Genomic DNA, 27,037 nt, shown 5'->3' on the forward strand with positions numbered 1-27,037 from the left:
CAAGGGAGGTGTAATGGATGCTCCAAGGAGTATGGCTGTCACAGTAGGTCTAGCTGTGATATCTATTTTTATTGATTCAGAGGGCGTAAGGTTATCCAAAGTGTTTTCTGTAAATTGACTCATAACTGAAAAACTGGCGAAATCCACAGATAAAATATGATAAACGTTTGAACTGAGGCGTTGTATGTCAGATAACTTAATGATTAAAGGGATTTCCATGGTGATGACATGGTACACACAAACATAACACCTCTAAAGTTTTCTTTAGTTTCATATATTTCTCTAAAACTTCAAATACAATATGGCTAAAGCTTTTCATTACCTATTAATCTGATGATTATTTTTTTCAGTGCATCAATCAATTGGTGACATCTTTAAGTTCTTAGTTTTGTTAGATAAACAATTCAAAACCCAAAGATTTACCATCGTATACTGTAAGACAAAGAATATATTCACATTTTAGAAGCTATAATTAAGACATTTTTAGCATTTCTATTTGAATTTTGAGTGACTCATTGATATGTCAACACATTCTTGATGCACTAAAATATGGTTTACATTATATCAACACTAATTTTCATTGTTTCAGTTGATAAATGCACTAAGAAGCTTATTACTATTTGGAAATACACTGTTGAGTGACCTGTTTTAGTCTCAAATTGCATTTTGTTCATTCTTGACTTTACATATGTGTCATGAATTGCTCCAATTAGAGCACTGCAACAATACAACCTCATTATGGTGTTATAGCCAACAGTATATATATTGTTGGACTCAACACCATATTGAGGTTTTTACTATTAAGTACAACAATTTCAGACACTATCATATCAATGACTTGATAAATGAAGAGATAAGATGTCCTTTGCCATAAATCTGTATCATCCTTGGGTGATGATGTAACTTTGAGTTAACTTGTGTGGGAGCACATACTGTAGGTTATAGTTCAAGAGAATGGCAACACCTTTTTTAGCTTTTGCTTAATGCAGTTTGAAGGACCAGTTTTTAAAGTACATAAATCACATGTTCTATGATTTGAATTTACATTAAATTGCAAATATCAATAATAAACCTGGTTATCTCTTAATTAGGAAACAGGGCAGCAAAATGTGATATTCAGAATCACATCAAACATACTAGAAATAAATATTTCCACTTTATTTTCATTAGGGTATAATACACAGATGCTGTTAGGAGTCAAATAAACTAAAGCGGTTACATCAACATTAGTCATTTATGCTGGATCTATGTGCATTGTGAGTGAAACAGGGAAATAGTTGAGTCGAGTTCATATAGAGAAATATCAGCACTTTATGATTTTACAGCTGGTTTATGGCTGCTTGCTGATTCCCCAAATGGTTCGACCTCTTGTCTCCCATCAGACCAAAATGCAAACTGACAGATGAATGCAGATGAATCATTTAGTCCCTTGAGAAATTGTATTACCCTTATTAGAAGGCAGTCTAAGCTCAGGGACACTGTATAGTATGAAGCCCTTATTTACACAAATCACAAATTATTGATATATAAAGAAAGAAAGAAAGAAAGAAAGAAAGAAAGAAAGAAAGAAAGATGTACTAACAGTAGTGAAGTTGTTCCTTGCAGCTGCTTTTTATCAACATGATAAACTGATCTACTTCCGCCTCTTCTAATGTGCAGCCTCTCTCCATAAACAGGATATTTGAACATGTACATGTGTGTGTATGTGTGCTCATGCCCATCAACACAGTATTTTTTACGTATTTACAGGAAACACACTATGAAAAAGAAATGGTAAAGCTTCATTTACATCAGTTGAATGAAAGCATCTCATCTCAGTATTGTCCCAACTATTCTGCCATCTTCATAAAATGCATGGAAGCTGCTCAGAGGGTAACAACACCCCCATGTGTCTCCTCCTGCAGGCACCACAAGGTCCTCCAGATCTTCTTTTCGAGTTGGAGAGTACAAGCATGTGATAAATGAGTTGAAGTCAAGAAAGAAGTTTTGATTTGTGAGTTCTATGCCAGGGAGTAGATGGTATTCATTGGAGAGTGGAGCTCAAGATTTCCACCAAAGTCCAGCTCCCTGACATCTCTCCTGTTTCCTGTGTACTGGCCAATGAACGAGCCGTCCTCATTGAACGGTATCTCTCCACCTTCTCCGTAGTCCACCAGACTGTCGTCACTGTCTGAATGCTTTATCATTGCCTCCATTGATGGCTGACCTCTTTGCAGCCCTCTTTCCTCTTCCCTACAAAGAAATGCAAAAAAGAAACCATTAAAGATAGAGTTTAAAATGCAACCTGCTTTTCTAATCAGTCAGTTTTACGTGGCAGTGATTCACAATGTGTATGTGTAGTACGTACCGTCGGGGGTAGGGCAGAGTGGACACACGCGCTATCCTAAGAAGAGAAGGATCAGATTTCATTGATTCATTGATTATTTACTGTACAGCTTAACAAATCTCTATTATCTATGCAATATTGTACAGTTTAAATGTCAATCATGTCAATGTGTCAATATTTAGTCATTTCATACCTTTCAAGAGACCTTGGGTTGTTCAGTGCGAAAAGAATAAGGTTGAGGTTTTGGGGTGGGGGGGGGGGGTAAAGGTAAAGGTAGAGTAAATAGGGAGAAAAAAAATCAGAAAACAATGTAAGTATGATCAAAGAGTTGTCATAAAAGGTAATCATAACTGTAAGCATATTTGATTTGTACCTGTGTAGCACCATGCTAAAATTGAATCAACTTCAAAGGTGCTCTGTGGAGTTTTTGACCACCAAAAGTACTATGGAGCAATGTTTTTAGGAATGGATCCAACATTTTGTTTGTATCTTACACATTTCTGTGTCTCCAGTTCCCTGCTCCTCCACTGATCTATATTTGGTGGTTGTTATGTGCAAAAACATGTAGCAATGTGCCAATACAAGCAATGAAGACTCTTGCAGCTCTGCAGGATTTAAGATTGTTTTTTGTTTTTTAAACAGGGTTCACAAAATGTTTTATGAAAAAGAAAAATGTGCAGTTTTTTTCACAAGAAAGCTCCACAGGGCACCTTTACTTCACTAAACAGAATGCTAATGCACAGTTACAGAGCAAATGGATGTAAATAAGTGCCTATTGTTATATATTACAACAATAACACTGTTAGCAGTGTTATGTTGGGTGTTGAGCAGTATTACTACTATGCCTTTATATCAATAATAGTGCGTGATTGGACATCTTGGAAACCTTAAATCAAATGTTTGTAAAATAAGATGTAGTACAGGCTGATAACTTAATAATAAAATGTGCTAAAATACACATTTTTATTCAGTGGAAGCAGGAATGCTTGCTGTGAGTGTTTTTCATTTTCCACCAGCTGTGTGCTGTTATGTTTACCGATAGTCGAATGATCCTTCCTGATCTTTGTCATCCACTGGCTCTAATGAAATGTCCTTTTTTTCCCGTACTGTAATTAAAACAACAACCTTGTTATAAGAGATACAATGTCATAATATTGGATGTAGAATATGAATGCCAGGAGTCATCATCGTACCTGGGTATTTCCCCCCTCGGCTTCTCTTGATGAAGCAGACTATAAGTAGGATGAGCACGATGAGAGCCACAGCGCACATTATACCGATGAACCAGCCCTGAGTGGAGATGTCCACCTGGTCCTGAGCATAGACTGTACATAGACAAAAGACAAAACCACACACATCATCAAAGTCAACATCCACTCAGCAGTTTAAAGTGCTTATTCAATAGATAGACAAAAGTGCATAGGGCAAGTAGTAATTTACTTTCAGTGGTGTAGTGGGGTGACTCCTCTGTATGCCATTCCCCTATCCCGATCACAGTTCGTGCTGCCACAGAGAATCTGTATCGAGTGTAGCGGTCATATCGCCGGACTGAGAAACTTGTTACGTTTGGAGGGAACTCCTCAGACTGCAGCTCCTCTCCCCTGGTGGTATTTACTGTGGCAAAAGTGGAAATTCCAATGAGCTATAAGAACTCTTGATGCTGGTAGAGTGCACACAATTGAGCGATTAAGTACCTTACCTGCTTGGAGAGTGCCTAGATAAGTGTTTATTACACTCTCAAGAACCTGCTTCGGTGGTATTCTGGTCATTGAGTGCATATTTAAGTGAACTATTATGTGCAACAGTGATATGCACCCAAGTGTTACGTGAAAAGCCTTGCCAGCTTTAGTGAAATAAAATGTTTCCTTTCCTGTTATTAAAGCTTTGTTGCTTCTCCAAGGAGGACTGCAGCACACTACATTATACTTTAAAATATTCATGTGTAGACTGTCACGATGGCTAGAAATCTCTTGATGTCTTTGAGAGTGTTTCAGATGTTTGGATGGTGTACCTGTTTGGTACTTGAGGGAATATCCGGTGATGACTCCGTTGGGCTCTGCTGGCACGTCCCAGTCAACGTAAATGCTGTCCAGATGTCGCTGTTGGATCCTGAAGGATCTAGGAACAGATGGTACTACGGACAAAAACACAGCAGGAAATGACAAACATGAGCTTAGACTGAAAATTAATTTGATGTGCACGTGTTTTTGTTCCTTGGATGGTTTTATCAGCGAGGTAAATCTCAGATTTTTGGTCACACAACAGTTTTTACCTCCTTCAGGTGTTGAGAAGAATATATTATTAGTGGGCGGCCCTTCATATCGATTATTTGCCACCACTATATACATCTTGTAGTTGCTATAGGGAAAGAGCCCAGTGATGACCCCAGATGGATCCGGGTCATTATTTGGAAATGCTTTAGACTTCATAGCTCTGTTGACCCTCAGCCACCTCAGCTGACTGCTGTCCCTCCAGTAGTACACCTGCGAGACGAGAAGCAACAAACCCACCACCATTTTAATTCTGCTGAAATTACAACAAACATTAGATTGTTATTTTTTGGTAACACTTCCTCCAGAAAAGAAAATCATCACCGGAGTATAATTAGAATTGTAACGTTTTGACCATGACCATATTCAAAGACATCAAATTCTCAATGTGAAATAAGCCTGAAACAACCAATCAAGAGAGAGTCAAATCTGAGAAACCTGAACCAGATACTAAATAAATATCTGATTTAAAAAAACAGCTTAAATTGAAACAATATATGTAAAAATATATTAGATAGTTAATACAAAGTAAGTAATTTTTTAATCACAATGTTATTAAATTAACAAATTGCATAATCCAAACTGGGAATATCTTCATAATCCTAAAGAAAAACAAATCATACAATTAATCAGATAAATAAAATAAAATATCTCACAAAACATCAAGTGAATTTAATTAGTTATTGATGTGATAATTGGCTCAGGTGTTTGTTGTTACATGCTGTGGCTTCAGAATAAAGATGTTGTTGTACAGTAGCTCTAACAAATACTTCAAGATCATTATAGTCCTTTGATTGTCAGTTGAGCAGTGAACTGTCCAGATAAAGTACAGTTCATCTTCAGTTTCTGTTGTTCTTTACCAATATACATGTAAGTTACATTTAAACTCCATTATCCCATCCTGAATTGACAGTAGACACACCTTATATTCTTTCAGTTCTCCCATAATAGAGTTGCGTGCCACTGGGTCCCAGTGCACGGTCACCTGGGTGCTCTCGATGTCGGACACTCTCAGGTTCAGGGGTGCAGTTAAGGGACCTTTGGGAACACAGAAATAATATAGTGCTTTGTCTTTGCTATCAGTGAACACAAATGAAGGTGATAGGAAGGACAACTTGTCTCCAAGATGGAAAAAAATACAATAAAAACAAGAAGAGGTGGTGTTCAGAACGCACAGAGCAGTTTATTTATCCAGAAGCATTAATCATTCACTGGAAATCAAGATTCAGGTTACAGCAGAACTGTCAATGCAGCGGCTCCTGTCCTTTGTCCACCTCTCTTCTGACAAAGTTATTATATAAATAACCGACTGAAGAAAAAATAATCTACTCAAGGTGACTGAGCTTCTTCTGATTGAAACACAGACATATGGCTAACAGATTGAAGAAGAAACCTGACTAAATGAGTGGAACATCATATTCTTCCATACAGGCTATGAGACCTCTAACTAATGGTCTGATAGGTTAGAAAAATATGTGAATTAACCCTAACCCTAACCCTTGGAGACTTATTCGCTATTTTGCTGGGAGCTTGGTGATTGATTCTGCTTACCTAGCTCTTGACAAGAAAACGAATAAGCATGTTTCCCAAAATGTTACACTATTCCTTTCATTTGTATGTCATATATATTACAACAAAATAGATTTTGGTACTTACGGTCTTCCCCAGAGTAACCGGTTACAACAGGAGACTCTGGGCCCAGCCCAAAATCATTGACAGCCTGGACCTTTAGGTCATAAGGAGTAAAAGTATCTGCATCGTAGATGTAATATTTTAGCCATTTAGTGGTGGCGTTCTTCCACTCTTCTCGGGAATCTCTCCGTCGCCACCATACTAGATACTTCAGGTGGGGCCCATTCCACTCTCTGTACATCAGAGGCTGAAAGCAGTTTAGTTTGTTTTTAGAAAATAAAATACTCAACAGTGATGATTTTTCAAGACAAGCGTTAGATGGTTTCAGTCCATATTACCTCCCAACTGATCTCCATGTTATTTCTCCATGTACCCACTCCTTTTAAGTTCTTTGGGACGACATCTGGGGCTGTGCAGGAAAACCAGAGCATTAGTTTCAAAGGAATAGGTCAACAGTAATTTTCTGAATCTTTCTTGGCTGGGTGTAGTGACTTCATGGAGTTTTGTCATCTTTGTGAGGTTATTTTAAACTTTTGGTTTTATGCAGATTAAACAAACAAGATATGTTAATTGCTGCGCTTGAGATGTGTTGCTAAGCAGTTTTTTTTATGTTTCTTCACAGCCACACTTGCCACTTCCAGTCTTTATTCTAAACTAAGCGGCTGTAGCTTCATATTTAACACAGGTATAAAAGTGGTATCAATTGACTCAACTAATTCTCAACAAGACAGCAAATAAACCTATTTCCCAATAAGTCAAAAACTTTAAAATATACCACACATACACACTGTGTAAAGGTTTTAGGTACTTTAGATTATTAGATTCTCATCCACCTGATAGTACCATCAGGTAGGCCTCTGATCAGTCCCGCATTTATTCTCCAGCATGACCATGACCCCAATAAATACAGTTATCATGCATCATTTCTGAATGCTATTACTTTTGTTACTTCTGACAACAAAAATGTAAACCCACGTGCACCGCTGGACTGGAAACGTATTGATGGACGACTTGGGCGACTCATTCCGATTTCACTGATAGCGATGACCCGAAATTCGTAGTAGGTGAAAGGTATAAGATGCAGAATGACAGAGTTGAGGCTTCCTGGATATGTTGACAGGTTTTTCCACTTGCCAGGCAGCCAGTCATCATCATCATACTGCACCAAGTACTCTATAAGAGAGCATTAAATAGATTATCTACATAAATATAACCATAAATGCTGGTATATACAAAAAAAAAACACTCACAAAACGTGTTTATTTGTGTGTGGTTATTAAGTTGCATTGCTCTGACCTGTTATAGGGCTGTGGTTGCTGTCTCCAGGAACCCAAGTGAGTCTTACAGTACGTTCATATGGATCCGACAACTCCAAATTTGTGGGAGGTTCAGGACGGTCTACACAAAAAAACATATAAAGAGTTAAAAAGCCTGACATGCCCATAGTTTATGATTATTATTATTATTTTTTTAAGTGTCATACCCATCACCATTAGTCGTGCTGAGGCAGACTTCTGGTCAAGCTCACTCTTAATGAGACATGTATAATTGCCCTCGTCACCTCTGTTTACGTTAGTGATGACCAGATTTGACTCATCCAAAGACAATCTGAGGATTACACACAAGTGAGTAAAACTGGTGAAATCAAGAAGCTTACAAAGCGTGTATCTTCAGTTCAATAAAAAAAGACATACCTCCAGCCCATATTAACTGTCTTTTTATCTTTCATCCAAGTGGTTGTGACAGGAGTAGTGATGTCTGCTTTCACGCCACACTCGAAGCGAACATCACTTCCACGTATGACTTTCATGCTCTGTGGTTTTGTCACAATCAGAGTGGGTTCTGAGAGGAATGGATCAAATAAAATACCACATTACACAATCACAAAGCATTTTCAAAAATGACAAAGATTTTAAATATGAATTTTTGTATCAGTCACCTTTGACCTCTATTCGGACTTGAATCTCATCTCTTCCTGCGATATTGCTGACTACACACAGGTAAGTTCCCTGGTCGTCGATCTGTATGCGTCTTATCTCCAGAGTCCCGTTACTGTGGGTTTTAAAACGATTTCCTTCAAGGTTCCCCTGTCCATATTTGGACCTGTGTAAATAGATCCCCGATCAGTTCACACCACACACATGCACACACAAACTCTGAGCTGATCACTCTTTACAGCAAAGTGTCAAACAGCATCTTCTCACCATCGCAGCTCAGGCACTGGCGAACCAAAGTAGCGGCAGTCCAAGAAGGTGCGGCTGCCCTCTGTCACCTTCATGAGTTCATTTCTGGGTGAGAGAATACGTGGAGTTGCATCTAGAGAAACATTTTGAATTCAGGATTAATTTACTTATTAAATATTCAGGTTTACAGACAGAGTGGTGACAGAGTGGTAACTTACGTAGCACATTGACCAATGCATTGGCAAATAAGTAGCCATACTGATTTGAAGCATTGCACTGGTAGATAGCGGTGTCTGCAGCAGTAACACTGCGGAGGTTCAGCGTGTCTCCTGACACCTGTCGGTTAGGCTGTGGTGTAGCAGCTGGAAAAAACCCCACAGCAAATAAAAATACAGCAGCTGTAGTGTGAGTATTTTACAGCTTGTTGGAATCTCTAAAAACTTACTTTCAATTGGTTCTCCATTGATGAACCAGCTAATTGTGGGACGAGGAGCCCCATCAGAACGACATACCAAACGTCCATTTTCTTCAGGGGCCAAAACTAAATCAGCGGGCTTCTCTAACCAGAATGGAGCCGCTATAAAACACATGTATGTTAATATATGGAACATGATGTTGTATTAAGAAACAAACATGTTTCTGAAAGTGTGTCTCACCTTTGACCCTGACGGTTATAGTGTGCTCGATGTAGTTGATCTTATTGGCAGCAGTGCAGACGTATTCACCTGCATCTTCAAAAGACGCCTTTGGGATTTGAATCATCTTGTTGAAGTGTTTTGCTTTCATGCGTGACGTCACCACCAGGTTCTCCCCATTCTTGGTCCAGGTAATACGAGGAGTTGGCCTTGATGATGATAAACAAGGCTTTACACAGGATGACTTTATGAATGAAATCAAAGTAAAAATCTTACTCATACTGAACAGAAAATATACAGACACACTTTGTGGCTTTAAATCAATCACTCAGTTTGACAAAAAAAAACCCTGGATATTCCTGAGCTCACACTCACATTCCTGCAGCGATGCACTCCAGGAGCAGCTCCTCCCCTTGCAGGACCAGTTTGGAGCTGGACGAGCCTTTGGGAGACAGCCAGGTGGGGGCAGCCTCGGCTATTGTACGAGCTGTAGAGGAAACAAACCACAGCACAAGAACAGTCACTTGAGCCTCAAACAGCCTCTGCCTGCCCATGAAGTAAAGGAGGTCCACAGGAAATAGGAGAGGAGAGCTGAAGCAGAGTGCACTCTTACCACAATTAGTAAATAATGTTGAAGCAAATGATGAATCTTTAAGATGTAGTCTGAAATAAAAGAAAAAGGTCCAGTCTGTAAGTAAGGTGATCACAAAATGTCAGGAAGGAGGAATAACAGGAAAAGATGAAAAATAGTTGTATTAATGATGTATCTGTTAGTTAAGTTAGTACAAATGAATAGAGGAGTGTTAATTTAAAGGTTTTGAGCGTGCAACTGTCATCCGTATTGTAATAAATGTCCAACTCAGGCCATTGCATGCAACGAAGGCTACATTTACTCTCATTCAATTTTTGTATGTAGAAATCAGACATAGATTATGAAGATGTAAACAGGGGGAAAAAACACATAAAACTACATATTTTAAAATGTGTTTTGACAAGATTTCCATATGAAAACATCAAGATTTTGCTTGATGTGCCTGATGTTTTTACTCTCACTGGTCTTTTGCAACGACCGCAGAGTAAGAATAGAAACAGTTTCATCTGTGCCGCCACAGGCCAAAGACCTCTGTCATTGCTCAGGTCAATCCTTTATTCACAGACTGTAACTAAAAGCCCTAAACCCAACACCAGCTGGACCTCTAGTTTGAATTATTTGTTTCTTTTGTATCTATTACAGTTAATAATTTTCTGTGTTTATTGTTTAGGCCCATGTCTGAGGTTTACCTGTGTATGTATGTGGGTTATGAGTGTAAACACCAAAAAATGTGACCCAAAAAAATGAGATAATGGCAAAAACCTAGACACTGGTAACTGTGAGGATGAAATTATACTCACTTGTGAGCACCTTAACAACCACAGGCATCTTCTGCTGGATGACGTTCCTATATGGGAAGCGGGCATTGCAGCAGTAATCAGCAGCAGAGTCGTTGACCAGGACGTTAGAGAAGTACAGATCTCCGTTTTCTCCCATGGATACCCTGCGGTCCTGCCGCACAGGCTGCATGGTGGGGAAAGCTGTCTGAATTGGCCAGTTAAAAGGCCTTGCATATGAGCCTGAAATGAAACATGATTCAAAGTCAGTACATGTGAGATATATTTTAACAGACCGCCATATCTTCCTCCTGTTTAGACTTAGACCTCAATGATGCAGTTCATGTCTGAGCATCAGAAACTTTTATGTAACCAAGATGTAAATCTAGAGAGACACTCACAGCTTGACATCCAGTAGGTTTCAGGTTTAGGCGGCCCAGGCGGAGGGTCACAGGACAGTACCAGAGGCAAACCGGCGCTGACCACCACAGGCTCTATAATCTCCCTCGGCCACACTGGAGCTCCTTCACACAGACAGAGGAATGCATTCAGCAGCATAAATTTTCAACAGCAAAGTCTGGTTGCACTGGTTAATGTGATGTGATTTTTGTGTAAAAAAACTCAATTAACATACTGTATTATCTTAAAAGACAAGGTTAGTGATATTCTATATTGTTCTTAAAAACACAATATGTCATTTCTGCCGCTATGGGGTTCTTTCAATCAGAACAATGACAAAAGAAAGAGAGTTTGATGACGTCCTGAGTGTGTGATCATGACTGTTATTGTTTCCAGCAATAACCAACTTCTCTCGGTTAAGATTCCTTCAGTGTTTCATTGTTCAGGGTTTCCACGGAGGTCTCCTCTTCTCTAAAACAAATGGACCCAGTGAGTAAAACTAGTAAAAACACTGAATAAGGTAGTTTCATGTTAAATATATATGCTTCTCCGACAGTACTGCCTGTGTTAAGCATCAGATAGCTTATTCCTCTGTGCCATAGACCTCCATTGTTACCAAAAAGCTGTTAAAGACACATCAATGAACCACACGCTGCACTGAGTTCCTTCAGCCAATAAACATGGACACTGTAGTTTATTTGGTGTCCATCTGAAATACACCATCCTCCTTTCAGCCGTAAATACTGTGTTCACTAGCGTAGCAAATCTGCTGCTGAAAATACCCCTCAAGTAGTTCATTATTCACTCCTTTTAAATTAACTTTGGCTATAAACTACAGTGCCCGGTTGTTACTGAGGATATGATTTAGACTTTTTTTTTAAAAGAAAGTCAATATTTGTGACCTGTTTTTGAATATTTATGTGCTTGGGATGAGAGCCACACACGGGGTAGAGAAGTCTGAAAGCACTGAGAGACAGACTGACATATTGTTGGTTTTGGTCTTTTGATGAGATTTGTTGACAATACTGTGTCACTGCCCACACTGAGGTCACTGTACATCTCCTGTCAGTGGTGAGTACAAACAAATAGCTGATTCTACTTTAGCCCCATGACTTAACCTACTGTACAGTTGTAGTCTGATCTTATTGGAGTATGCAGATCCGTACTGGTTGGAGGCAATGCACTGATATTCTGCCTCATACTGTTCTGGTTTGTTCCAGGCAGAGATGTCCAGCGTCCCTGATCGCCTGCGCATTGATACCTGCGAGTCACGTGCAACGTTGAAATACTTCCCATTGCGCCTCCATGAGAAACTTCATGATTGAGCATAATGTGGAGAGACAGAAAAATCAGTGAGTTGGTTTGCAGATAATGTAGTTAGTGAAGTTAAAACTGTTCAGTGGGCGGCATCAGCTCTTACATCGGGTGTGGGTTTCCTATTGCTTCACATTCTATGACCATAGTGTCTTTTGGGTCAACAATATGTTCCTTTAGTGACTGCTTTATGATGGTTGGGGGTTGTCTGACTGCAGGTAGGGAAATAAATCAGTTTAGTGTATTAGGCACTTATGCCAGAAGACAATGCAAGCCATAAATTACAACCAGACAATGGAAACACCTTGAGTTATTGACTCACCTTCCAAAGGGATGTCCAAAGACCAAACACTCTGCCATAAAAGTAGCAGCAGCGCTGGTTTGACCAGTGCACCCATCTTTACAGAGCATGGAATCCAGCAGTGGTTTTGGTCACCAATTATTCTGTTCTCAGATTGAAAGAAGACAAATAGAAAACATCTTGTTAAGTGGCTCAGGCTTGCCTTGAACCACCCACTAGTTATGCTGCAGTAGGTCTAGACTGCTGGGGGACTTCCCATGATGCATTAAGCTCCTCTCTCCTTCTCTTCCTATCAATCTGTACATATACATGTGATGTTAATGTATGTTATTAACTGGGCATCTTCTCTCTCCTGTAATTTTGTGCTTTCTTGTCACTGTCCTCTCATCTTGCTGCTTTCTGCAGGTATTTCTGCCTCCGGAGGTGTAGATATAATACAACTATCATTATTATTGTTATCATTATTATTATACATCTCTCTGTATTGCTTGCATTGTGCTATGTTCTCTGCCCCCCTTTGGCCCCCTCCCCTCATCTTCCCTCCTCCTCTCTCTTCCTCTCCCAACCCACCCAATCGAGTCACATGGCTGCGTGCCCAGAGATCTCTTCTACTCAAGGTTTCTTCCCGTTAAAAGGGTGATGCCACTGTCATCATCGTGCTTACTCATGGGGAAAGTTGGGTCTCTTTCAATGATATTGAAAAGAGTACGGTCTAGGCCTGCTTTAAATGTAAAGTGCACTTCTACTGTAATTTGAATTTGATAAATGAAATTGACTTGACTTATATACGGCACATTAATGTAATTGAATTATAATCCAAAGCAAATTACTGAACAAGAAAACTTACACTTGATATACAAACCATTTACTTTGCAATGAACATTTCACACTGGTGGAAAGTAGTACTCAGATCTTAAATAAAGTAGCATTATCAGCTAAATGTACTTAAAACCTCTTAGTAGAAGTATCAATTATGTGGAAAACTAACCCAGTTAGTGTTATTAATATGTGTATATTTCATTAATTTATTACCATTGCTGATCTATTCATTTGTAAGTACTGTTGTAGCTGTGCTGCGTTATATACAGTTTATACACAGTTTGATTTAATCAAGTGGCTCCCAATCTAAGAGTCTGAGTTTAGAAAAATAAATTAGTATTACTTTTTCTGTTAAATAATGCCTCAAAATGATATTTAAATGAAGCCATCTGAGAAGTTAACTGAGGAAATGTTTCTGCTAACAACTCATAGACATGAAACATTTGAAAGAGAGTGGTCACAACATAAAAAGGTTGGGAACAACTGATTTAATATATAACAACATAGTGTATATTATAAGCTTATCCAGTGTTCTTTTTATGTTAAATTTGATTTAAATTAATGTCAGTAAAAAGTAAAATATTTCCTTTGAAATGTAAATATAAACCTGCATCTGACCGCCTTCCAGAGATGAAAACCAACCTTCTGAATGCTCGAGAGGAATAAATTGTAGTAAAGTACGTCTAGTGTCTGATACGATTAATCTGTCATATCAAACACAAAGACTCATTTCATTAGCTGACAAAATTCAAAGGTTATTGCTGTAAATATATTATGATCCATGAGTCATGTTAGAATGATCAAACAATAAGTTATCAGTTCCTACCTCACTCATGTAAAGTCAGATCAGGACTCTCTCCTCCCCATCTCTGTGGCTTCCCAGATGCATCGATAATCCCAATTTTTTCCAATTGTCTCCAGGAAATTATTCTTGCTTGTGCGGTATACCAATTAATGCCTCAGTCAACCAAAATATCAGGTCAAGAACCCTAGAAGAGTTGATACACTTGAGTAATGGAGTTTCTGTCCGTCACAGCCACTTACACTCTGCCCACCCATCTCATGAATAATGAATGAGCGACATACACCACCTACACCTCACCCACTTCACTGTTTCTGCCAAGCTCTCATAATTGTGAACAATCCATTTCCCTCAAACACAGATACAAAGTTTGTTCACACAATAAACAGACTGCAGTTCCAAGAAAAATAGCAAGTGTTTGGATTTATTATGCCAACTATTGGGAGGAATCACATGGTATTTTATAGGATTTGGTCTGGGAAAGGAATGGCATATTTTTCTTGTGCTTTTTACAGTTTGCCTGATTTTCCTTCATAGCTGAATAATGTCTGGTCTGACCTGATCCGATAAGATCAAATTCAATTTAGCACGCAGAAATACCAGGGTTGGACCACATGAAAGCACAAAACAACCCATATTCTGTACAATTTGCATTCTCATTGGTTTCGATGACATCAAAATGTGGGCTTTGGAGAGAACTGGACAACAGAGTATGAAAGCCATGTTTGTTTCTCTCATATGAATTTTACATGTGGCAAATCGCAAGTCACATGACTCCAGCACAATAGCCCCAACAAAAAGATATGGAGATATCCAACATTTTTGAATAAAAAGTGGATACTTACTTCCTAATTGTTAAATTTCTGTGTATAAATAAAATAACATATCAAACACTGTCGTAATTTTCCTCAATTTTCAACAATATCACTTACAATTGATCATTTTTGTTATGAAAAAAAATGAATGAGAATGTTTTTTCCACAGTCAGATATCGACACGCATATTCCCAGAGGAGAAAAGGTCATTACCATTCAGCTGAGAAAATCCAACGGGAAGGAACAGTTTTCTTTTCTAGAAACAGTGCCAAGAATGCAGGAGAAGCTGTATTTGTGTTAGACAAAAGCCATCTCAAGGCTGTCAACAGAGTCCTGACCTGTGTAGGCTTTCAGGCATCCACACAGAGCTTCACATACAGACCAGTACTGACTGGGCTAAACAAAAGTTTTTTTCTTGGAGGGGGTGGGGGGTGAAATAAGGTGGCGTCACAACCTGCAGATGAAATTAAAACTTCACTGAAAGTTAAGTGTAATGTTTGTATCAGTGAATAACTGATCATTAGAGATTTTCCTTTCTTTTAATTAATATATTCACAGAGTATCTGAACGTGTGACGTAAACCATTAAGACTCTCATATCATTGTAGCTGATGCATCCTCAAGCCGTGATCCCCTTCTCTGTGTTAACGTCTCAAACACAACTTGACTTATCTCACACAGTAAACAAAAGCAGAAGGAGCATGTCAAGCCTCTTGGCTCTCAGAATGGGCTTTTCTCTCCATACATTGATTTAAAGCAGGCCTGGCAGCGAGCAGTGACCAGTGCCATGCACCAGATTGCACAGTGAAGAGGCAGAGAGGCGGACAGCGCTAGCTGAGTGACGACAAGCAGGTCTCTATGCTCGTAGGTCTCCTTTGGCACATGTGCCCAGGGCACGGGTAAGAGCAGATGGCATGTGGGAGGGAGAGCTCAACCACACAAGATGCCTGTTCAGATTCAGAGCACCTATCATTTGCACTTTGACGTCACTGCCTCAGTGGGAGCACAAAGAAGGCCGGGAGAAACTCCTGTGGAGCAGGACGCTGCTGTACATTAAGTCATCATAGTCAAAACATCATTGTGGCTCAAATTAGAGCACTCTGATTCTAACTTTATGGTGAAGTAGTATTAGAGTAAGGAGATACATTTTTCTTTGACACTTTACAGCAATGCTGTGACTTAACCAGAGATATGTTTCTAACATGAATACTAACATCAGCATGATGAACATGCACACAATAATAAATAATACTGACATTAAGTTGGTGTAATGTTTAACATCTTCATTTAAGTGTAGAATGTTAGCATACAAACATATTTCTAATTAACACTATATACGTACAGCTGAGTCTGATGGGAATGTTGTAAGTTTTGCAGGCATTCAAAAGTAATAGTTATTTCTAATTTCATGGCAATCCATCCATGGTAATTGAGATGTTTCACACAAAGCCATGAATGTCAACCTGGTGCTACAAAAGTTGGGATCATCAAAGTCATCGAGAAAAATTGTGTGGGAAACACAAATGTTGTGTCAATCTATCTGGTAGATTTAGAAATATTTAACAAGATAAGTGGAAACATTGGCCTGTTAGGGGCAATACAGGAAGTCAGGTGATCACCAAAGTCATTTGGCTTCATCCTCTTGGGAAAATTCTCATTAACATCCCTGAAATATTGAGACATTTCCATCTGGACAGACTGACTGACAGACTGCCATCCATGGAGCCACACTGCTAGCATTGCTAAAAATATGAAGGCCTGTGTATATTTAGAGTTGTATATTATAGAGCAAGTAGTTCATAAAGTTAAATGCACATCACAGTTGTCACTGAAACATCAAATCAGTAAACCTGCCACATGCCAGTCATCTCAATAGCAGGTGTGAGAGCTGGACAATATTGTGTTCAGTCTCATACAAATCTGCTGATGCACTTGTAGATCCGTCCCACTTCTCAAGTCAGACTATGACATCATTAAAACCTTGACTTCCATTGAGACTTGAATGACAGCTGCAAGGACTAAAGCACTCCTTCACATGGCCATACACTCTATTGCTACTCATTGAAGTATCTTAACATGGCCTTATACCTTCTAATTTATGTCTAAATACTAACATTCAAAATTGTCTAAACAAGGAACTGTTACTGTTGTTAGGTCTTACCTTTAAGTGTTTTGTCTGCTGTTTGGTCCTTTTTTCACTCCTTGCTGTGAAAGCCAGACTCCTACATTCTTCTCATCTTCTGTCACGGCAGATTCACAGCAGCATCTCCACTTTGAACTTCACCTTTCCAGCAGAGTCTGGTCTGAAGTGTTAAATCATGGTAAACAAGTGAGTAAGAATGGCAGACGAGATAACAGAGGCTGATGTGGCCCTTCAGGATGCCTGTCCCGAGCTTGGGTCACACGCTTGGTAAACAGGGCCTGGGAGCCTATTATAATAAATCCATTGTGAAATCCACACATAAATATAACGTCATCTCCACTGTGATGGGAGCGTAAAGTTAAACAGAAGTGACTGTCATGCACCACTTGGCAGATTAGAATTGGCCTGTCATCCAGCTCCTCTCTAACAACAATCAACTAAATCTCATTTGAAAGACGAAATAGTTTTAATCTTTTTTTTAAATATATATCATGTATGCTGTTGGTTTTCAGTGCAGTGAAATGTTAAATGAGGGGGTGGGTTTCTTACTGACCTTGCATCTTCATCCCTGGCTGGCACGAACACACGCTCTTCCACACAAAGCGTTTTTGTCTGGAACAAAGTCAGTCTATTGTGGACAGGGAGGGCACAGCTTCCAGACACATGGGGGGGATTTAACCCCTCACATTCAAGTGATTGGAAAGCTTCTCACTCATTGATAAACTCTCTCACTTGCCATAACTCAGGTGATTTATTTATTGTGTTGTAAAATAAAATGGAGACAGAAATTCTAAAAATAAATAAAAAGTCAAAAACAAGAAAAAGTCTTAATAAATATGGATTTATTCAAAATAAATAGTAGTAAGTATGCCTGATAGAACCCAAGTAATAATAACACAATCAGCTGTCATAAAATCAAGATTTATAGCTTATATTACAATCAATAATACTGAAAAATGCAATATTACAATTTAACATAGTGATAATTGTATATAGTTAATTATGTAACATGTTCACAAAGAATTTGTCATAAAGTGCATGAAAAGTGCTTTTTTCATCAATGTGTATTTGCTCATGCTTATGCGAACATAATGCTTTATATACTGTACACGAGTCATATTGACATCATATAGGAAATATTAACAATACAGTACATGTATAACAGAGAGTGGACAAAATAACAGAAACACTTCCTTGATTATGAAACAACTATGTAGCTTCTTAGTCACAAAGTTAATTTGAAAAATATTCCTCTAAAGCTGATGTATATTGCTAGTCAGCAACTTAATATACTATAATTTAGCGTGACATTTATTGTGGCAAGAGGGTGAATTTCATGAACGGACTGACAGAAAATACCAGGATATGTGATTAATAACATTACAAACCACAGCCTAACAAGATCACACTAATGGCTCTGTTAGGATGTACTTTGGCACAGCAGTGCTAAATGTTGACAACAGCATGCTCACATGTTCACAGTGACAATGCTAACATGCTCATGTTTAGCAAACTAACATTTGCTATTAGCATTAAATACAGAATACAGGTAGGGTTTTGCAAAATATAGGAATCACTGAAATTCTGACCTGATGATGGTGCAAGAGGTACAATTAAGGGACCACCTTAGCAATTACAATTTTTTGTTTGGGGAACATGAATGTGTCTGCCACATTTTTTGGCAAGCCTTCTCATAGCCTATTTGTTGAGACATTTCACTTAAAACCACAAATCTAAAACTCATGGTGGCACTAGATAATAAGCAATCACCTAAGTGAGAGGGCTTCATCTCTGGGGTCCAAGAATGTATGTGCTAAAATGTCATTCAGTTGTTGTTGAGATAATTGTGTCTGGGCCAATGTGGTGGATCAAATGACAGACTGACACTGCTGATCCCTCGTGAGTGTGGCTAAAAATGACCGTAGCGTTGAAGGTCTCAACAACAACAGCAACAAAACAAATTGCACATTGCACATTTCACTGAATTGCTTTGACGTCAGAGATGAAGATGTTTTCCATTATTTTGTCCACAGCCTGTGTATCTACATAGAGTGTAGACATGCCTCATCTCCTCACACCCATCTCTGCTTCACCTCCCAGGCCCTCTCACTGATCCAATCCTTAGTTTTGCTAACAGCAGTGCGCTCTGCTCCGAGCACCAAACAGAGCCTGGCCAGTTTGGGCCGGTTTCTCTCCAAGTATATCTGGGTGTCTCTTTGCAGCTGGTCCAGGGCCCCCGGCCGGCTCTCATCCAGGGACACCTCAGCACTCAGCATTGGGTTGAAGCGGAAGTAGACATCTGGGGCGAGCAGGTCATCCAAAAGTGTGTGGACTCCTTCAGTGTCAGTGGCACTGCAGATCAGGTTGCTGATTTTGGCCCTCAGGCTGGTGGAGGTGGCAGAGCCTCTTTTAGCGTTGTCATAGCGGCCAGTGCCAAGGGATAGCACACACTGAAAGGGCTGATTGGGCCACAGCAGGCGGCTCTCATGAACAGCCAAGGCACAGGGGTTATTAAGTAAAATCCCTCCATCCTACATGGAGACACAAATCAAGTGTCAAGTCATTTATTTGAAAAAGCATTTTCAATATTAAAAAGTGGATTTTTATATTTAGTTAATAAGAATAAGGATCAACAGCCATGCTAGTAGCGCTGTGACTTTGGTACAGCAGTGCTTTGAGCTCAATACTAACATCACCAACTATGACTGTGTCCAAAATCACTCTCTTATTCACTCACTCACTTCTCCTTATGTAATAAAAAGTAAATAGTTCACTGTGAACAGCAAATCAAGATTTTGGACAGTGATTAATCGTTTTTGTGTTGTCACCATCAGTTATAGTCACATGACAGTATTTTCACATCTTTAAAATGTGGAGCATTGCATTGTGGGATTGTTAGCAGAAAGTAGTGTACATAGTATACAAGAGAGTGTACATAGGCACTACTTTTTGCGTTCAATTTTTGAGGGCCCCATTTAATGAAGCTATGGAGGAGGGTAAATGCACTAAATCGTCAAGAGGGAATGATTTCAGACACGTTTGCATGTTAGCATCCTAACATTTGCTAGTTAATCACTAAACACAAAGTACAACTGAGGCTGATGGCAATGTCAGCAGGTTTATAAAAGTATCTGACAAGTTAATGTTTTAACCTGATGACAGCAGTATACCTCCACCCTCCAAAGGATTAGTGGAAAGTAACTGTCCTCAAAAATAGCTTGTAGGGTATGATTTGAGGATTATTTGTTCTTTATCCCTCAGTTATGATCTTACAAACCATTTGCCTTACTGTCATTTCAGTCCCTCTCACTTAACTGTACCTAAAGTAACCAGATTTAAATTTCCACTGAGAACCTTAAGTCCCTTCCAAATCAAAAATGTGTTTTATTTACTGTTACTGCAGTTGGATGCCAGTTGAGCTTCACTGTGCAGAATGATGTATGTACAGAGTGTGACACTTAAATATATCTTCACATTTATCTGGCGAAGGAGTAAAGTTTTGTCTTTTCTCAACTTACTTCTGAGTTAAAGGGATTTAATGATTTACGGCTTTGAAGTTAGTTTTCAAGCCAATCGTGTGATGTGGTTTATAAAGTTTCCCCATCACGCTCCAAGTATGTGATGTGGAAACCTGGAGCCTCTATACACTGAAAATTGCCTTTTCAGTTAAGTAGGAGACATCTTGTGTGCAGCATTTAAACTTTTGAAATGAACAATATTTGCATAATTATAAATTCTGTATTTGTCATTAAGGATATATCATTTAAAAAATGTCTAACTAGGTGATTTAACTTTTTGTGCAAAAACTATATTAGACACAAATTTAAATTCAAACAGAGCATTTCTATGTCTCATAAAATGTCTTGGGGAGGATATTTAAATGCAACAACATGTGTAGTTTCCTACCTGGTGAATGTCACTTTGTAATGTGTACTCCTGAAAGTAGCCTGGGGCAGCTGAAGATGCTCGCACTGCCTGCCACATCTGGTAGCTAGAGCCTCCTGCGTAACGGCTGAGAGAGCCTGGTTTGTGGTTGTAATTGCAGAAGACAAAGGCCTTTGGACTGGTGCCCCAGTTTACCACAGCACTGACTGCTGAAACCTGAAAAGACATCAAAAACAGCCTCTATTATCTTTGAAAATTTAACAAAACCTTTCCAAACTCTAATTTGAATACTTGAAATAACAAAATCTGCTAAATATAGTCTGACCACAGTGGTGTGCTTCATTAAATCAACAATTACAGTGATTATCACATTCTTACCTTGGGACTAGACTCATCCCTTGCTGTTTTAATAAGTATTTGATTGCCCAGCTTCTCTCTGAATAGGATAAAAACAGAAAATGTATTCAGAGCAGACTCTATTGCTGTCTTATCAATATGTTAAGTATTCACCACCATCAGTGGAGCACAATTATAATGTTAGAATCTAGTCTGTGCATACTGTAGTATTTTCTCCCATGTCTCAGTGTTATAGTAAGAGTGACTCCAGCCCATCTTCATTGTGCCAACCAGACGGTTTTGCCGAAACACTTCAGAGCCAAAGCGACGATACATCTCGCCACACTCTTCAAGAGAAAACTGAGCGAGGCCCAGCATGAACGCTAGAACAGCACCTTCAATAAACACATATAAAGACAGAAAAGTGAGATACATAACTAAAGATTCAGCCTGCGAAGCACTGAGATAATGTTTAGAGCACTTTGCTATTTTTTTCTTTTAAATAAATCTGTTCTGTAATTTGTTACCTGTGCTCACTCCACAGATGTAGTCAAAAAGCTGATGGATCTTTTTGCCTGTCTGAGCTTCCAATAGCTTTAACACTTGTAGAGGCACTACACCTCTGGAAGAGACAAATAAAATATATTTAGAAAATGATTCAAAAACAGAAAACAGTAAGATGCACTCTCATAACTCTAATATATTTCAGCTTATAACGACTGATGCCAAACTGACTGGCATTGTGTGAATGTAAGTACATTAAGTATGAGAATATAAGAGTTGTGAATTCTTTTTCCAGTCTGAATATAAAATGTAAAATGTTAGTTAGGGTCAAAATACTGATCTTTATGAAAAGTAAAAAATTGAGCACATTGAAGAAACATAATTCTCTTACAGTTACCTTGTGCCACCACCATCAATTGAGAGCACTCTAATGCCACGACCTTTCACTGGATCCACATAGCCGATTAGAGCAAAGGTTTCTCTTACAGCATTCTGAAGCGCCTGGTGATCTCTGTAGGCTCGACGCTGTCTCAACAATTTTACTGCAACTTTCTCCTGAAAACAAACAAACAAAACAATAAAAAACATCTTTAAGAATTTGCTGAGTTGAGATCAGTTTGTTTAATCTTAACTTGGACTTGCAACAGACCTGCCACATTAAAGCTTTGCGTGAAGGGTAGCGGATAAGTTGTTCATTCATCGCCTCCACACAGGCAGTCAGAGCTTCTGGAGACGAAGCCTGTCCCAGACTGTTGATCAACGCCAGAATCACTTCCTCAGCCTGCCTCCGACTCAAGACAACCTGACAACATACAACCAGAAATGACCTATAAACATTTGCATCAAAGTTTGATTTCATTTCATACTTGTCTAATGGGACCTGCAACCTTTTTGTGACCAGTTGGAGAATGAGATCAGGCAAATGAGACAACTCTGCTTATACAAAAGACTCACTGTAGCTCTCCTGACTAACAAGTAATTTCATTTAATATTTTTAATTACTCATATTCTTGATCAACATGACATCACTTAACAAATAACCTCAACTCACCTTTTTATTCAATATTGCCTCTGGTGAAATCCTGAGTTTTGGCTCACTAGTCTTAGACAAGCTACTTGGTTTTAGAAAAGCACCCAGCAAGTCAGGGATGGCACTTGTGGGGTGGCGAAGGCAGTCTATAAAAGATACAGTCTTCAGTTTTCCAGAGGTAGTAGATCCATGGTCCAGATTTCTACTAATATCCTCATCCAATGCACTTTGACCCTTGAAATACTGATTGATGTGACTGGACATTTGGAAGTGGTTTTCCCCAAAGTTAGTGGTATTGCGGCTGCTGTGGAAAAGGCCTCCAGTTTCAGGGACGGTAGGTTCTTCTTGAATCCATTGTGATGTAGGACTTTGAGTTTGTGAGGTAGATTGTGTTGAGAGGTTTTTGTAAGTGTTTTTCCTTTCCATGGGAAATGACTCTCGCCTATTGTGATGGCCAATTTCATCGGTAACCTTGGCACCAAAGTATCTATTGATGTGTCTAGCAAAATGATGGTAGCTCTCTTCCCAGGTGTTGGAGATGTTGTTTGGTTCCACAACTGCCTGATTACCACCTGACTTTACTTGAGATATTTCAGTTTCTGTAGCGTTTAGAACATAATTATTTTGCATTTTTCTCCTGTTTTGCCTCCTGTTTGTCCTTCTGGTGGAGGACATGGTTTCCAAATTCTCCTGAACTTGAACTTTTGCCACAGCCGGAGAAAAGACTGAGTTGATGTGATTAGCAACGTAACTGTAGCTCTCACCAAATTTTGTCGCCAAGGTGCTGATGTGAAATAGCTGCAGTCCAGAAATTTCTTTGATTAAAGTACCTGTTCCTGAGCTCTCCTGTTCTTCTTTACATTTCAAGGTCTGTGTTGTGTCTTTTCCCTCAGATACATTTCTCTCTTTGGCTGCCCGCTGACTTTGATAACGCCTCTGTGACCTACCAAGAGACTCAGGAGCTGTGACAACAAGACCGACATTTTCAGCGAGTACAATTTCCTTTCTCTTGAAATAAACATTTATGTGTTTGGACAATCGATTAAATGACTGACCAAGACGTACTCCAAGAGAACTCAAAAGAAAACTGTTCCGAGCCTCATCAATGATCCCAATTGGAGCGTCAGCTTTGAATGCGTCCCTATTGGAGGATGAGTAAAAGCGAACAATGTGGAGATGTTTTTCTTTGGTAAAATCTCTGAGGAAGCGGTGTGAGGTTGAGCCTGTATCACTGTGGTTCACATTTTTAAATGTAGCTTTTCTTGTACATCTGGGTGGATGAGGAGCTGCTAAAAGTGAATAACCATGGAGGTCCATGCAGAGTGGTGCTCTGGCCAGACGAGGGTACTTTCTAAGAAGGCCCATTAGGTACCTAATTTTGCAGTATGATCTCAAAGTCCTGTCCGCAGAGCTTGAACACAAGTTGGTGCTGAGGTAGCGACCCATGTTTGATCTGATGTGGTGAGCAGCAATCACTCAATGTCCAAATGTCCCTCTTGAGAGTGCCTTGATTTATGCCACAGTGATAAATTCAACAGGAATCTAGGAAAATACAAAAACATCAATTATAAATGTCTGTTATTAACAAACAAAACCACATGCAATAATAATAACTTAATTGCAATCCTTATGTTTCAATAAATGAATTACCTTGCATAACAATAAGAACAAAGTTAGGATATAAACAAAAATGCCCAAGCATAAGGAAGGTATCTCTGCTGCACGTCTGTTCAGGATCACAGGCACAATGTCGCTGCTGTAAACAAGTCACCCTTAAAAGAGAGTGCATGCTGTCACTGGGAGCTAATCAGACTGTGTACAAACATTATGTCCCACTATAACCTTGTGCTTTCTCTGTTTCCAAGTACTGTGCTCCCTCAGGAATGTAACATGAAACCTCATAACATACATCAGCGTACATCAGCCTGTAAATAACTACAGTATGCCGGCAATGAGAAAAGTTGTCCTTATTTGCTCTCATCTATAAGGATGTGCGGGTGCTATATTTATTTATACATTTAAATCACTAATCTTTGCTCACAAACACTGTTTTCTTTAGTGCCTTCACAGACAGAAATGCAAACAGCTCAGGTATGCTGTAGTCAAACATCTACTATTGTTGTTCTTCATTCAGATGGGCGAAGGTCATTAACTAAAGTAGCTTATGCCTACTCTAAGCCTGATAGAAAATATCAGATGAAAGCATACATTGAAGATTTACCTGAAACACACCTAGTTTTTTCTGTCTTCACAATTCCTCTTCAACCAATTTTCTGTTCTTTGAAATCCAGATCACACTTGTCACACTGTCAGAAGCACCATTTCACTGTGTTTTGATACTTAATTCCATCCTTCTTTGGTGCAGGCCCTTAATCTCATTGGTTGAGCTGTGCTTGGGGGGAGGACCAGCTTGACCAACTCTGTAAGACCACACAGGAATGGAAGGTCACATGTTGTAGCAGCTGACTGCTGGACTGGAAGCACAAGTCTAAAATTAGGGAGGGGGGGGGGGGTGGTGATAACTCAAGGGTCTCAGTGAGCTGAGGTTAGCCATTTTTTTTGCGTCACAGCACATCACAGCACATCACATGCACACACACACAACCTGACTCTTTGCCAGTACTTTAATTCTCAGAAACTGTTGACCAGCCATGGGAATGAAAACAATAAAAAGAGTCTCCGACCTTCAGATTGCTGGTGTAGCCAAAGTATGCAAATTACAAGAAGTATGCAAATGAACCTGAAATGGGTATGCCTTATATCACAAGGTATGTTGTGTAAATATCACCGCCCCATAACCACAACTCATGTGACCTTTGACAAGCACACACTGTTCTGCATGGCAGTGTATTGTTGATGAAACAAGCTCATGATAGGAGAGGCTCCTGTGAGATTAAAAACTCCAGTGATATCTGTCCACCGAACACAGACAGTAATTCAAATATTATTCCACTTCATTGTTTTGTTTCTTACCGTCTTACTGTCTGCAGTGCTAAAAATTGATTTCAATCAGTTCTATAGGAAACACTCAATTGGAATGATCATTTCTGCTCATATAAATATGAGCAAGTGAACTGATCAATCATGACTACGAAATAATACAATTCCAGAGGAGCAATTTCACTCTCACAGCTGATATAATTTTATACTTACAATGAAATCTAGTGGCAGCTTCCAGACAGTTTGTTTTTTCTATCCGCTTATGAATGAACGTCAGTATGAGACACTGTGTACGGCAGGGAATTGACAACAAATTGCTTTAGTATATATTTGTCATAGTCTGCCAGTGTTACATACAGTACTCCATTAATCTTTCCCTGCATCGTCATGTTTCTTATGGTCAGGCTAACATTTTTTTTTAGCATCCGCACTTTGTTTTGGGTGCACATCTGTCATCTTACTGTTAAAAAAACATCAGACTGAGTTACAAAGTTCAGATTTATAGATGTGCAGAATGAAACAATAACTTCCCAGCCTTTATGAAAAAATGGGGTTATCAGTCAGGGTGAGTTAATCTTTTTTTTTTTTTTTAACAATAACCATTTCTTTCTGTCATATTTCTTCAAATATTTAATTTAATAGGTGTCTTTCATTCCATATTACATTTTAGGCCATTTACAGCAAAGTGGAGAGCCTTGTCTACGGCTGTGGCTCAGGAGGTAGATTGGTGTTTCGATTCCTGACTCCTCCAGTCCACATGTCGATGGGTCCTTGGGCAAGACACTTAAACCCCAAATTGCTCCCGTTGCTGTGCCAACGGTGTATGAATGAGAATTAATGATTAAATTTCCCCCTGATGAGCAGGTTGGCCCTGCGTGGTAGCTCCTACCATCAGTATATGAATGTGGGTGTATGGGTGAATGACATGTAATGTAAAGTGCTTTGAGTGGTTGTAAAGACTAGAAAAGCGCTATATCCTTGCACTAAATGTCACCTGATTTATATTGTTTGATGTACTGTTGTTGTGTTATATGTGCCTTGTAAGGTGACCTCGAATGCTTTGAAAGGCGCCTTTAAATAAAATGCATTATTATTATTATTATTATTATTATTATTATTATTGTTATTTAAGTACAGTACATTTACCATTTTGTCTAACAACCATCAACATCCCTATTAGTGTAATTCAGATTTTTATATCTTTGTTTAGTAGATGCTTTCATCACTGTAGCTGAAGTAACTGTAAGTATGTCAAGTGGAACCTACGGTCCTAAAAGTAAAAAAAAAACAACCCTATATCACATGATAGATTAAATACATAAACATTTAATAGGGC

The 27,037-nt window shown here is 39.0% G+C and overlaps 2 protein-coding genes across 2 annotated transcripts; both read right to left on the bottom strand.

Moving 5' to 3' along the window:
• Positions 1 to 1,950: 1,950 nt before the first annotated feature.
• nfascb (neurofascin homolog (chicken) b) lies at positions 1,951 to 12,525 on the bottom strand. Its single transcript, XM_053317395.1, has 26 exons — positions 12,450 to 12,525; positions 12,234 to 12,339; positions 11,936 to 12,126; positions 10,816 to 10,938; positions 10,439 to 10,657; positions 9,422 to 9,533; positions 9,068 to 9,255; positions 8,857 to 8,988; positions 8,630 to 8,773; positions 8,433 to 8,544; positions 8,168 to 8,331; positions 7,923 to 8,070; positions 7,712 to 7,836; positions 7,525 to 7,626; positions 7,204 to 7,401; positions 6,567 to 6,637; positions 6,253 to 6,475; positions 5,519 to 5,634; positions 4,599 to 4,809; positions 4,338 to 4,460; positions 3,767 to 3,940; positions 3,520 to 3,651; positions 3,363 to 3,432; positions 2,520 to 2,531; positions 2,348 to 2,383; positions 1,951 to 2,232 (listed from the first exon to the last, which is right to left on the bottom strand). Exons 1-26 carry the CDS (start codon positions 12,523 to 12,525, stop codon positions 2,001 to 2,003), a joined length of 3,540 nt encoding a protein of 1,179 aa, XP_053173370.1. The 3' UTR covers positions 1,951 to 2,000.
• Positions 12,526 to 19,009: 6,484 nt separating this feature from the next.
• Positions 19,010 to 24,213, bottom strand: LOC128357308 (calcium-independent phospholipase A2-gamma-like). Its single transcript, XM_053317634.1, has 8 exons — positions 22,783 to 24,213; positions 22,381 to 22,533; positions 22,129 to 22,286; positions 21,755 to 21,849; positions 21,451 to 21,622; positions 21,270 to 21,327; positions 20,913 to 21,107; positions 19,010 to 19,537 (listed from the first exon to the last, which is right to left on the bottom strand). Exons 1-8 carry the CDS (start codon positions 24,205 to 24,207, stop codon positions 19,079 to 19,081), a joined length of 2,715 nt encoding a protein of 904 aa, XP_053173609.1. The 5' UTR covers positions 24,208 to 24,213; the 3' UTR covers positions 19,010 to 19,078.
• Between the last annotated feature and the right edge of the window lie 2,824 nt (positions 24,214 to 27,037).

Source organism: Scomber japonicus, chromosome 4, assembly GCF_027409825.1.
Source record: "Scomber japonicus isolate fScoJap1 chromosome 4, fScoJap1.pri, whole genome shotgun sequence".
Classification (NCBI taxonomy): Eukaryota; Metazoa; Chordata; class Actinopteri; order Scombriformes; family Scombridae; genus Scomber; species Scomber japonicus.

Coding starts and splice junctions, on each gene's coding strand:
- LOC128357308 (XM_053317634.1), bottom strand. CDS start 24,207: ATGGGTCGCTACCTCAGCACCAACTTGTGTTCAAGCTCTGCGGACAGG. Junction 22,534..22,782: donor AGGCAATATTGAATAAAAAG/GTGAGTTGAGGT, acceptor GTATGTTGTCAG/GTTGTCTTGAGTCGGAGGCA. Junction 21,623..21,754: donor CATCTGTGGAGTGAGCACAG/GTAACAAATTAC, acceptor TGTTTATTGAAG/GTGCTGTTCTAGCGTTCATG.
- nfascb (XM_053317395.1), bottom strand. CDS start 12,525: ATGGGTGCACTGGTCAAACCAGCGCTGCTGCTACTTTTATGGCAGAGT. Junction 3,941..4,337: donor TTCCCTCAAGTACCAAACAG/GTACACCATCCA, acceptor CTTTTGCCACAG/TAAATACCACCAGGGGAGAG. Junction 3,433..3,519: donor CCGAGGGGGGAAATACCCAG/GTACGATGATGA, acceptor TTTTAATTACAG/TACGGGAAAAAAAGGACATT.